The 12,286-nt window shown below is 42.7% G+C and overlaps 1 protein-coding gene across 2 annotated transcripts in view; it reads right to left on the bottom strand.

Annotated features, from left to right (window-relative positions):
- TDRD12 (tudor domain containing 12) overlaps nucleotides 1-12,286 on the bottom strand; it is a 100,340-nt gene that overhangs the window by 65,107 nt on the left and 22,947 nt on the right. For both annotated transcript variants that reach the window (XM_008969262.6, XM_055103752.2), the window contains exons 6-7: nucleotides 8,325-8,514; nucleotides 7,376-7,468 (exon numbers count right to left, since the gene is read on the bottom strand). In XM_008969262.6, the coding sequence (XP_008967510.3) occupies nucleotides 7,376-7,468; nucleotides 8,325-8,514 (283 nt within the window). The remainder of the gene's footprint in view (nucleotides 1-7,375; nucleotides 7,469-8,324; nucleotides 8,515-12,286) is intronic.

Raw genomic sequence — 12,286 nt, 5'->3', positions numbered from 1 at the left:
GAATCATAATAGGAGTCTCAATAGATATTAAAAGATTCAAATCACACAGATATAGGGTTCCATAAATGAGAATCTGGAACAACTTAAGGAGTCAATGAAGATGGACAATATAGCCAGGCATGGTGGCTCACGCCTGTAATCCCAGCACTTTAGGAGGCTGAGGTGGGCAGATCACGAAGCCAGGGGATCTAGACCATCCTGGCTAACACGGTGAAACCCCGTCTCTACTAAAAATACAAAAAATTAGCCAGGTGTGGTGGCAGGCGCCTGTAGTCCCAGCTACTCAGGAGGCTGAGGCAGGAGAATGGTGTGAACCTGGGAGGCGGAGCTTGCAGTAAGCTGAGATTGTGCCACTGCACTCCAGCCTGGGCAACAGGGTGAGACTCCATCTCAAAAAAAAAAAAAAAAAAAAAAGATAGACAATACAAGTAAAAAAAGAAAAGCAATTAGAATCTCCAAGATTTGCCAATCTTACACTTTAAAATTTAGTGTAATTTCCAGTTTCCAGTCGAGCGTGTAAAAAGCTTGATGGTTATCACTCTATCCTAACAACAAGTAAAAAGCTGAACACACTGAAAAATCAGGAACTCTTCCTAGGTCCATCAAAGTGAGGTCACAGGGCAAACTGTTGCCCCAGCACTGGAGAGACTGACAGGTGGACAGAGAGACTCAGAACGGACAGGGGCAGAAACCCAGAAGAAACTTCTATGGGACCAGGAGTGAGGAGGGAAACCTGAACTGTAAACTGACAATTTGCTGGAGGGTCAGCGTGGACACCTCCGCTAGTTAAAACTCCGGGGTCAGGGACTGGGTGCCACACTTCTGTGAGTTCTGCCTCCTGGAGCTCTAGCAGGTTCTCACAGTGAATACCACAGGAAAATCTTGTGCTTCGACAGGAAGAGGGGAAAAGTAACTACTTGGAAATATAAAGGGCGTGCTGTTCCTTCCCAAAAGGGCCTGACCTCAGGAGAAACTATTGAACCAGAGCCTAAACTACTGGAGTTTATCAGAACCTATCTAACCTAGAGGAAGGGAAATACAGCCCGATTTAACCTTCTGGTGGGGGAGGAAAATAACACAACTCAGTCCCTTCCAGCCATCCTGTCCCACATAAGGTGAGAAGTGAGGGACGCTGAGGGGCACCTGAGAAGCGTGCAGCCCAAAGGTACAGGCTCCCTAGAAGACTGAGTCTAATCACAGGGCTCTAGACATTTATTTCCCTCTTTCCACCCCTCCTACCATTTATATGGTATCAAAATGCCCAATTAAAATCACAAGTGGTAGAAAAAGAGCAAAGTCAAAAGAAGAACAAAAAAACAAGGGTAATAAATCAAATACAGTAATAAACATGGCAGACAGTAATCCAACTCCAGTCACATGCCGTATGCTAACCTTCCATCAGCAATAGACCACATATATGATGGTGGTCTCATAAGATTTTAATGAAGATGAAAAATTCCTATTGCCTAGCAACATCATAGCATAATCACTATCTTTTCTATGTTTAAATTCGTTTAGATAACACAAATAGTTACCATTGTGTTACAGCTGCCTACAGCAATCAATACAGTAACATACTGTACAGGTTTGTGGCCTAGGAGCCATAGGCTATACCATATTGCCTATATGTGTAGTAGGCTGCACCACGTAGGTTGGGTAAGTACACCCTATGATGTTTGCACACCAAAATCACCTAATGATGTGTTTCTCAGAACATAGTCCATCAGTAAGCAACACATGACTATATATAAATAATCACTTTAAACCCAATGGTCCTGTGAAAGTTAATTATACAAACTAGGTCATTCTTTCATCTCCAACTAAATCAGAGTCGAGGGGCCAGAGGAAAAGTACTCGAGGCACAGAGCACCTTCTTGGCCCCGCTGTTGAGGTGCACTGCTAGAATCCCAACACCCGTTTTACCTGGTAGCTGCTGAAATAACCTGCCACGACTTTAAGACTAGTTTTACCTACCGCCATTACCTACCAATCAGAGCTTGCCAGCTCCCAAAAACTTCTCTAGCGTCAATGAGCTTCCTTTCAAAACAATATGTAAGATTTCTCTAATAAAACTCCCAACCTTCTCTTTTCAACAAATGGTGCTGGAACAACTCAACATCCACATGCAGAAAAATGACTCTAGACACAGACCTTACACCCTTCACAAAAATCAACTCAAATGGATCTAAATGAAAAATGCAAAATACAAAACTCCTAGAAAATAACATAGGAGAAAACCTAGATGACCCTGAGTATGGCGATGTCTTTTTAGAGACAACACCAAAGGCACAATCCATGAAAGAAGCAACTGATCAGCTGGACTTCATTAAAACTAAACATTTCTGCTCTGTGAAAGATATTGTCAAGAGAATGAGAGACAAGCCACACACTAGGAGGAAATGTTTGCAAAGGACACGTGTAAAAAAACGATTGTTATCCAAAATGTACAAAGGACTCCTAAAACTCAACAATAAGAGGACAAAAAAGTCAATTTAAAATAGCCAAATCCTTGCCAGACATGGTGGGTGGCTCATGCCTGTAATCCCAGCACTTTGGGAGGCCGAGGCAGGCGGATCATTTGAGGTGGGTGGATCACTTGAGCTCATGAGTTCAAGACCAGCCTGGCCAACGTGGTGAAACCCTGTCTCTACTAAAAATACAAAAATTAGCCAGGCATGGTGGCGGGCACCTGTAATCCCAGCTACTCGCGGGGCTGAGGCAGGAGGCTGGAACCCGGGAGGCAGAGGTTGCCATGAGCTGAGATCACACCACTGCACTCCAGCCTAGGTGACAGCGCAAGACTCCATCTCTAAATAAATAAATAAATAAGGAACTCCTGAAGAGATATCTCATCTGAGAAGATATACCAACAGCAAATAAGCATATGAAAAGATGCTCACATCCTATGTCATTAGAGAAATGCAAATTAAAATAATGATATTCCACTACACCCCTATTAGAATGACAAAAATCCAGAACTCATTCTACAAAATAATAGGTCTGTAATCTTCCAAAGTGCAAGGTCATGAAAATCAAGGAGACCCAGGAAATGTTCCAGAGGAAAGACTAAAGAAACGTGTTCTCGGCCAGGCGCAGTAGCTCACGCCTGTAATCCCAGCACTTTGGGAGGCCGAGGCGGGCGGATCACAAGGTCAGGAGATCGAGACCATCCTGGCTAACACGGTGAAACCTCGTCTCTACTAAAAATAAAAAAAAATAAAAAAATAAAAAATTAGCTGGGCTTGGTGGCGGGCGCCTGTAGTCCCAGCTACTTGGGAGGCTGAGGCAGGAGAATAGTGTGAACCTGGGAGGTGGAGCTTGCAGTGAGCTGAGATGTGCCACTGCACTCCAGCCTGGGAGACAGAGTGAGACTCCGTCTCAAAAACAAAACAAAACAAAACAAAAACAAGAAACGTCTTCTCTAAATGCAACAAGTGATGCTGAACGACGTCTCTTTGATAACCAGCAAAACCTGAATGGTGCCTGGGAGTTATATGATCACAATATATCAGTGTTAATCTTCACACTCTGATGATTGCATTGTGGATATTTTTGAGAATGTCCTTCTTTCTAGGAAAAACTCAAGTATTGGGGAATCAGGTTAGCAACTTATTCTCAAATGGTTTGGGAAAAAAGTTCTTTGTAATACTCTCCAACTTTTCTGTAAGTTTGTGATTATTGTAAAATAAAAAATTTATTGAGAAGATGGATGTAAACTCTATGGAAGCACAGACTTTGTTTCCCTCCTAAGAATCCCTAGAAAAGCACCTGACAGTGAGGGCTTCATAAATATCTGATGAATAAATGAATGTGGGTTAGGGGCACGAGAGTGAATCTCCCTAGAAATCAAGACAATGTCTAAAGTGAAGAAGCCTAGTAATAGTAAAATATACACAATTATTTTAAAATCTGGAGATAATACCAAAATAAACAACTTTAAAAAGTGAGTTTATCTCTAGGGGACATCCTGGGGTAAGAAGAGGTTGCAAATAAAAAAATTATTTTTCACTGTAGCCCTTCTGTAATATGTGATTGTTTAATCAAGTATTAGCCAAGTATTATACTTTGATTCTCAAAAATATTAGGCAACTTCAAAGAGAAACACCAAAAACTAACTGAAATATAACTGAAGTACCTTCTCACAATAATTAAAGGAAAGGGAAATCTATACTTAGAAAAGTAACATCTAATAATTCTGTTTTTTACATGCCAATTCAGTTACACCTCACATTATCTTTTTTGTTGTTGTTCACCATAACCTTTTCCTTTTCAAAGATAAGCATAGTTCATTCCAGTACTGATTGTAATAAGCAGGAAACAATTTCTGGCCAGCAAGCTGGGACTCCTGAAAATAATTTTGACATATCAAGCGATGGAAAGCCACGCAATAATTAAACATGATGATGTAGTGCCTGGTATTTTTATTCCTCCAATGGAAAAAGAATATAAATGGAAAGAATACATGCCCATCAACAACAGGTGCTACCTTCTGCTGTAATTCTCACCCGGGGACCCCCTACAAGAGGCATATCAGAATCTCGGGCAGGGGCCACATGCGCTGAGGCTGCCACAGGCCAGGCGCTGAGCCAAGCACGCTGCACGATGGCCCAGTTCAGCAACTCCCAGGGGGATGGGGATGACATCCCATGTCCCAGAGAAGGAAGCGGCCTGACACCCTGGCAGTCTCACATCAGAGTTTATGTCCTTAAACACATTATACCGGATATATTTGACCTAGAAAGGGAATTCAGCCACATACTAAGTAAAATACATTACAAAGAGGTATGTATAGTAGAACCCCATTTCTGTGAAATAAAAATTTTATAAATACCGTCTGGAAAACTTTGGAAAGAAAGGCTCTATAATATTTTATTTTATTGTGTTTATTTTTCAGCCGGAGTCTCACTCACCCAGGCTGGAGTGCAGTGGCACAATCTTGGTTCACTGAAACCTCTGCCTCCTGGGTTCAAGTGATTCTCCTGCCGCAGCCTCCTTTGAGGCCAGGAGGTTGAGGCTGCAGTGAGCTGTGATCACACTACTGCAATCAAGCCTGGGCAACCGAGCAAGACCCCGTCTCAAAAAAAAAAAAAATTCCCAGACTGAGACATGCTAGAACTCCAGGGGCCTTCTAGTCTACCCCTACCTCCCCTCTGTGTACATATGGGCAGTTGCAGGCTCTTGGAAGGTTGAGGCTCCCACCAAGCCAGTGGTAGACCCAGGATTAGAACACATGTCTCCTGGCTTCTAGCCCCGAGCTTGTTCTCTCTACACTGTGTTGCCACCCTTACCTTCAATGCAAAAGAGTCTACAGGGTTCACTCCTCCTTTTTACATCCTAGTTTCTCATTTCATCATGCCGCAAATAAGTTCTTGAATAGCTGGGACTACAGGCACACGCCACCATGCCTGGCTAATTTTTGTATTTTTAGTAGAGACGGGGTTTCACCATGTTGGCCAGGCTGGTCTCAAACTCCTGATCTCAGGTGATCCACCTGTGTCGGTCTCCCAAAGTGCTAGGATTACAGGCATGAGCCACCGTGCCCAGCCTACAATTTTATTTTATTTTGTTTTCTGAGACAGAGTCTCACTCTGTCATCCAGGCTGGAGTGCAATGACATAATCTTGGCTCACTGCAACCTCCACCTCCCAGTTCAAGCAATTCTCCTGCCTCAGCCTCCCGAGTAGCTGGGACTACAGGCATGTGCAACCACATCCACCTAATTTTTGTAGTTTTAGTAGAGACGGGGTTTCACCATATTGGCCAGGCTGGTCTTGAACTGCCAGCATCAAGTGATCTGCCAGCCTTGACCTCCCAAGGTGCTGGGATTACAGGTGTGAGCCACTGCACCTGGCCCTGACTCTACAATTTTAAAAAGCAGTTAGTGAGATGACAGGTTTTTACAATTTGGGCTATTGATAGCAGCAAAAGGCAGTCAAATGCCTAGCGAGATGGGGTGGGTCCCTGGTGAAACCCAATTTTCAAGCAGAAACCAGTTTAAAGCCTAGCTACAAGTCTCGGGTAATACACAGACTGGATTGAGAAACTGTCTTTCCGTTTGGCATTTTTTCCTCTGATTGATATCTACCTTTCACTTATTTCATATGCACCTACCCTTTCCTAGTTGGTTTTCTACACTGCCATACCCACCTTTGAGTGGTGTGTTTGCTTTAACCTTTTTTGCATACTCACTAACCAATCAGCAGGCACTCCCCATTCTGAGTCCATAAAAAGTGCCAGCCCGGCCACACTGAGAGAGAAACCACCCATCCAAGAAGAATGAGGTTACACTGAGAGCTATTCCATCGCTCCATAAAATTCTTCTCTGCCCATCCTCACCCTTCTGTCAGCATAACCTTATTCTTCTTGGACGCAGGACAAGAGCTTGGGAACTGCCAAATGCGGATACAATCTATAGCACAGATGGGCCGAGTAGGTAGGGAGCCTCCAGCGGCCAGGCCCAGGGCTGAGCAAGGCCCAGGTCGGGGACGGGGTGGGCACTGCCAGCCAAGGAGGACCCTAGTTGGCAAAGTGGCTGAGAAAAACCCTTTGTATCTTTCTTTCTCTATGATAAGCAACATTACCAAAGTAATTGAAAATAATCTGAAGTACAGGAAATATTTTAGTTGGCTAAAGCTTTAATGTAGTTGTGGTTTACTATGGATACACATGAAATATTACACCCACAGGTATCAGTAAGTCCTCACTTGACTCATCAGTAGGTTCTTGGAAACCACGGATTTAAGGGAAACAAAGTACAGCAGGCCCTCAAATTAAGTTGCTTTGCTCAAGGTTGTTTCGTTATAACATTGTTTCACTTAAAGTCAGTTTCCAAGAACCTATCCAAGACATGAAGTGAGGCCTTCCTGTACACACATCCAGCATAAGAGGGAAATGGTGGAGAAACCACCACAGAGGGCGAGCCAGTCATCAAAGGGGCTGAAAAATTTCACCCTCACCCAGCAATTCCAATTCATTAAATATCTTGAAGACTGGAATTAAAAACTACGTATTTCTGCCCTCATAAGCATATCTTCCCTATTTTTATGCATCCTGTTGCCTAAGTGAAAAATCAGTAATAAACACATATGTACACTCTAGGGACAGACAGTGATTACTGGTCGATGGCTAGGCTGGAATAAATCAGTCCTGCACATGAACTGGTGCCTGTTATGTTCTTTACGTGACAGTAAAATTTCTAAGTATGAAATGCAGGACACATGAACTCTTTCAGGATCTACATCACAAATTGGTTACATTAAATTAAGAAAAGAGAAAGAATTACCATGGCCTTTCTAGACAACCTTTCTAATCTTTAAAAAGCTAAGAATACTTTTTTCATGCTGCCTATGAAATAAACCACATTAGCAGAACTCACCCTGTGCTGTGGCTGTTGGCCTGAGGTCACCGACAATACCCTTGCACCATGTATGTTGCAGAGATTGTGCCGGAAAATTTACACCATGTGAATCTGATAGAAAGAATAAATTTCAGAATTAAAGCATGAAATAAAGCCCAAAATAAAAATGTGAACTCGTTAGTACATTACTTCTGCTCTTGCTTTTGCTCTGAGGTTACAGGAAACCTGACTAGGGGACATAAGGTGAGGGGACTAAAAACTGGATGTGGACAGAAACATCGGAAATTATTTCCACAATCCGTGACTAGCTCTTATATTTTTATGCTAAGGGTTATTTGTGATAAATAGCTCTTTTTTTTAAAGGTGTCTAAAGTCTAAATATTCAAAATTTGTTTTGTTAGTATCTCTAAACTGCAAACATTTGGACTTCTAACAACATAACTCAATGTTAATAAGAAATTGAGGCCGGGTGCGGTGTCACGCCTGTAATCCCAGCACTTTGGGAGGCTGAGACAGGCGGATCATGAGGTCGGGAGATTGAGACCATCCTGGCTGACATGGTGAAACCCTGTCTCTACTAAAAATACAAAAAAATTAGCCGGGCATAGTGGCAGGCGCCTGTAGTCCCAGCTACTCGGGAGGCTGAGGCAGGAGAATGGTGTGAACCCGGGGAGAGGAGCTTGCAGTGAGCCGAGATCACGCCACTGCACTCCAGCCTGGGTTACAGACCGAGACTCCGTCTCAAAAAAAAAGAGAAATCGAGGGCAGTTTTTTTCCTGGTCTCATAAACACAAACTGTAACACTTTAAGACCTTACAATGTGTCACAGCCTCATCAGGATTAAACTTTAAACAGAGTCCAAGTCTGTCTCCATGTGGGGAAAAGTCTGTACAACTTATATCTTCTATACACTAAGATTATTAATAAAACAATGTAAGGGAAATTGATATGATGAGAATCTACTCACCTTCCATTCCTTGAACATCTTTTCCTTGCAAAAACATTGGCCAGAGTGTAAGTGCTGGATTGAGTTTATTGAAGGAGGGTGTTGATTTTATATTCAATCTTGGTTTTTCTAAATAATCAAGGTTTTTATTCTTTGTAGGTGACATATAACAAGCATAGTTCTTTGCAACAAGATCATCATTAACACAAACCTGTAAAATTTTAAACATTTCATGACTAATAAGACAAATATAGTCAAGCGATTTTAAAGGAAATATTCCAAACTTAACCCCAAAGTTCTATCTTCAGAGAAATTATTCTACAGAACATAATCTGAGAGAAACAGATTTGACTCCTGCTCTGGTAAACCAAATACTTCCCACCAATCCTGATGAGGAAAAACAGCAAGCATCTGTGTGAAACACATGAGATGTCTTCTTGGACATACGCACTGTAGCACTAAAACTACCTGGCCAGGCAAAAGCCTGGTGGGAGGACGGAGACAAAACACGAACCATCAAAGGAAAGACTGTTACATTGGATTTGCTCAAAATTTTAAATTTCTGTTCTTCAAGAGAATAAAGAGATGAGGCAAAATTCTTTTAAAATCAAGTATCCGGATGACATGTATCCAGAATATATAAGGAACTCTCAAAACTCAATAAAACGAAAACAACACAATTAAAATATGGGCAAACAATCTGAATGTCTGCTTCATCAAAGTCTGAAGATTGCAAATAAGCATATAAAACCATCATTAGGGAAACGCAAATTTAAACCACAATGAGGTGCCACTGCACACTTAGCCGAATGTTTACACAAGTGACATGGAGGAACTAGAACTCTCATTGCTGATGGGAAGGTAAAATAGTCCACCACTTCGGAAAACAATATGGCAGCTTCTTAAGACCTACAATATGATCCAAAAGTTTGACTCCTAGGTAATGCTCGAGAGAAATGAAAGCACAGATCCACAGGAAGACTTGTACATAAATATCTGTAAGGGGCCTATGGCCACAACCCAAATATCCATCAACGAGTTAATGGGTAAATACACTGTAGTATATCCACACAATGGAAGAGGACTTGGCAACAACAACAAAGGTGGATGCATCTTAAAATAATTTTGCCAAATGAAAGAAGCCAGACCAAAAAAGAAAACACCTTGGGACACATCCTGTTGCCACCTTTGGGAGCTGGTAAAGGATTGCTGGCCCACATTTTTTCCTCCAGCAGTTATGATCTCATGCATGCATTATAAGCTCTCTCAGCTAAGCACGAACCTCCCTGCCTTCTGCACTTTACCACCTTAAAGTAAGACCAACATGGAGAAACCCCGTCTCTACTAAAAATACAAAATTAGCCCGGCGTGGTGGCGCATGCCTATAATCCCAGCTACTTGGGAAGGCTGAGGCTGGAGAATTACTGGAACCCAGGAGGCTGAGGTTGCGGTGAGCCAAGATTGCGCCATTGCACTCTAGCCTGGGCAACAAGAGCAAAACTCCATCTCAAAAAAAAAAAAAAAAAAAAAAAAAGATAGAGTCATTATCAACATACAACCTACATGGTTAGAAAGAGATCTACTTTTGAAAAGCAAGAAGAAAGCAAGTTTATAGAGAATTTATTTGAAAAAATGATATTTTACAAGACTGGTCCTTACAGGATAGATCTCTTAGGTTTAAAAAAACGAAAAAAAACGACTGGTTCTGTAGCCAATATTTTGATGTTTTTTTTGTTTGTTTTTGAGACAGGGTCTTGCTCTGTCACCCAGACTGGAGTGCAGTGGTGTGATCTTGGCTCTCTGCCTCCCAGGCGCAAGTGATCCTCCCACCTCAGCCTCCCAAGTAGCTAGGACTACAGGTGCAAGCCATCACACCTAGCTAATTTTTGTATTTTTTGTAGACAAGGTTTCACCATGTTGCCCAGGATGGTCTCGAACTCCGGAGCTCAAGCAATCCACCCACATCAGCCTCCCAAAGTGCTGGGATTAAACAGGTGTAAGTCACAGCCTTTGGCTGATTTTGGTATTTTTACTAAGTTATAAAATAAGTAATGAAAAGTCATAGGTAAAATGAACCAGGATGTGGGGAACATTTAGGGAACCCAACATGCAATATAAGCAGTAACAAATGAACCCCATTACAAAAGAATAACATAATCACACTGAAGAAGGTGCGAAAGAGAAAAAACAACCTAAGTAACTTTGGCAAACAGTATTTTGGCTGCATAATGTGAAGACTAAATACAAATTTTGTTTTCACAGGAGTGTGGGTTAGCAATCCTGAAATTACTTAATGTGAATACATGGATGAATCAAATACGTAGACTGCGGCCAACGAGAGTAGGTTTCTCACTGGTGGAGAAAGGCATTAAGAATAAGGGGCCAGCCAGGCGTGGTGGCTCACACCTGTAATCCCAACACTTTGGGAGGCCGAGACAGGTGGATCACAAGGTCAGGAGATCGAGACCATCCTGGCTAACACAGTGAAACCCTGTCTCTACTAAAAATACAAAAAAAAAAAAAAAAAATTAGCCAGGTGTGATGGCGGGCACCTGTAGTCCCAGCTACTCAGGAGGCTGAGGCAGGAGAATGGTGTGAACCCAGGAGGTGGAGCTTGCAGTGAGCAGAGATCGCGCCAGTGCACTCCAGCCTGGGTGACAGCAAGACTCCGTTTCAGGAAAAAAAAAAAAAGAATAAGAGGCCAGGCATGGTGGTATGCGCTTATAGTCCCAACTACTTGAGAGGGTGAGGCTGGAGGATCACTTGAGCCCAGGAGTTCAAGGCCAGCCTGAACAACATAGCAAGACCCTGTCTCCAAAAAATAAATGAATAAATAAGGAAAGGAGAGGGTAAGAATGAACCCTATGGTGCTGGATTCAAATCAGAGATATCCAAGCTCTTAATATGTGTACAGATGGATACAGAAATATAGATTTGTGTGTGCATGGGAGCAAGTACATACATATATTTCCTAATATTTTCTGCTGAGAGGACCTACGATCATGACACCCCAGTTGGAACAAGCACACCAAGTGCCCTCATCTAGATATTTAAATATCATTCTTCAATAAAAGGAACCAGAGCTGCTTGAAGAAGTGGCTGATTCCAGTGGCCGGGCGCAGTGGCTCACGCCTGTAATCCCAGCACTTTGGGAGGCCAAGGTGGGCGGATCACGAGGTCAGGAGATCGAGACCATCCTGGCTAACACAGTGAAACCCCGTCTCTATTAAATATACAAAAAATTAGCCAGGTGTGGTGGCGGGTGCCTGTAGTCCCAGCTACTCAGGAGGCTGAGGCAGGAGAATGGCATGAACCCAGGAGGTGGAGCTTGCAGTGAGTCGAGATCGCGCCAGTGCACTCCAGCCTGAGTGACAGAGTGAGACTCCATCTCAAAAAAAAAAAAAAAAAAAAGGAAGAAGTGGCTGATTCTAGGGCTAGGTCTGGCAAATAAGAAAATGATAAACATTGTGGCATCAGAGAGTAAAGAGTGTTCAAGTAATTATGGGGCACATTGAAAGTATACAAAAGCCCCTTTGAAGGAGCACCTAATGGCCAGAATCCAAGGTAATGTGAGCAAGGCAATAATGATAGTTATAGATTATAACTCCCCAAATAAAATACATTTCCAAAAGTCCATACTAATACAAATTATCGAATAATTAATATATGGGGGAGGAGGGAGGGTTCTTTGGTATAAAATTCCAATTAAAAATGCAGAAGGGGGCCAGGCACGGTGGCTCACGCCTGTAATCCCAGCACTTTGGGAGGCCAAGGCGGGTGGATCACCTAAGGTCAGGAGTTCGAGACCAGCCTGGCCAACATGGTGAAACCCCATCTCTACTAAAAATACAAAAAATTAGCCGGTGTGCTGGCAGGCACCTGCTATCCCAGCTACTCAGGAGGCTGAGGCAGGAGAATCGCTTGAACCTGGGAGGCGGAGGTTGCAGTGAGCCAAGATCGCACCATTGAGATCCAGCCTGGGC

The sequence above is a fragment of the Pan paniscus genome, chromosome 20 (genome assembly GCF_029289425.2).
Source record: "Pan paniscus chromosome 20, NHGRI_mPanPan1-v2.0_pri, whole genome shotgun sequence".
In the NCBI taxonomy this organism is placed as follows: domain Eukaryota; kingdom Metazoa; phylum Chordata; class Mammalia; order Primates; family Hominidae; genus Pan; species Pan paniscus.
Note: the sequence above shows the minus strand (reverse complement) of the source record. Positions and strands in the feature narration are given on the sequence as shown.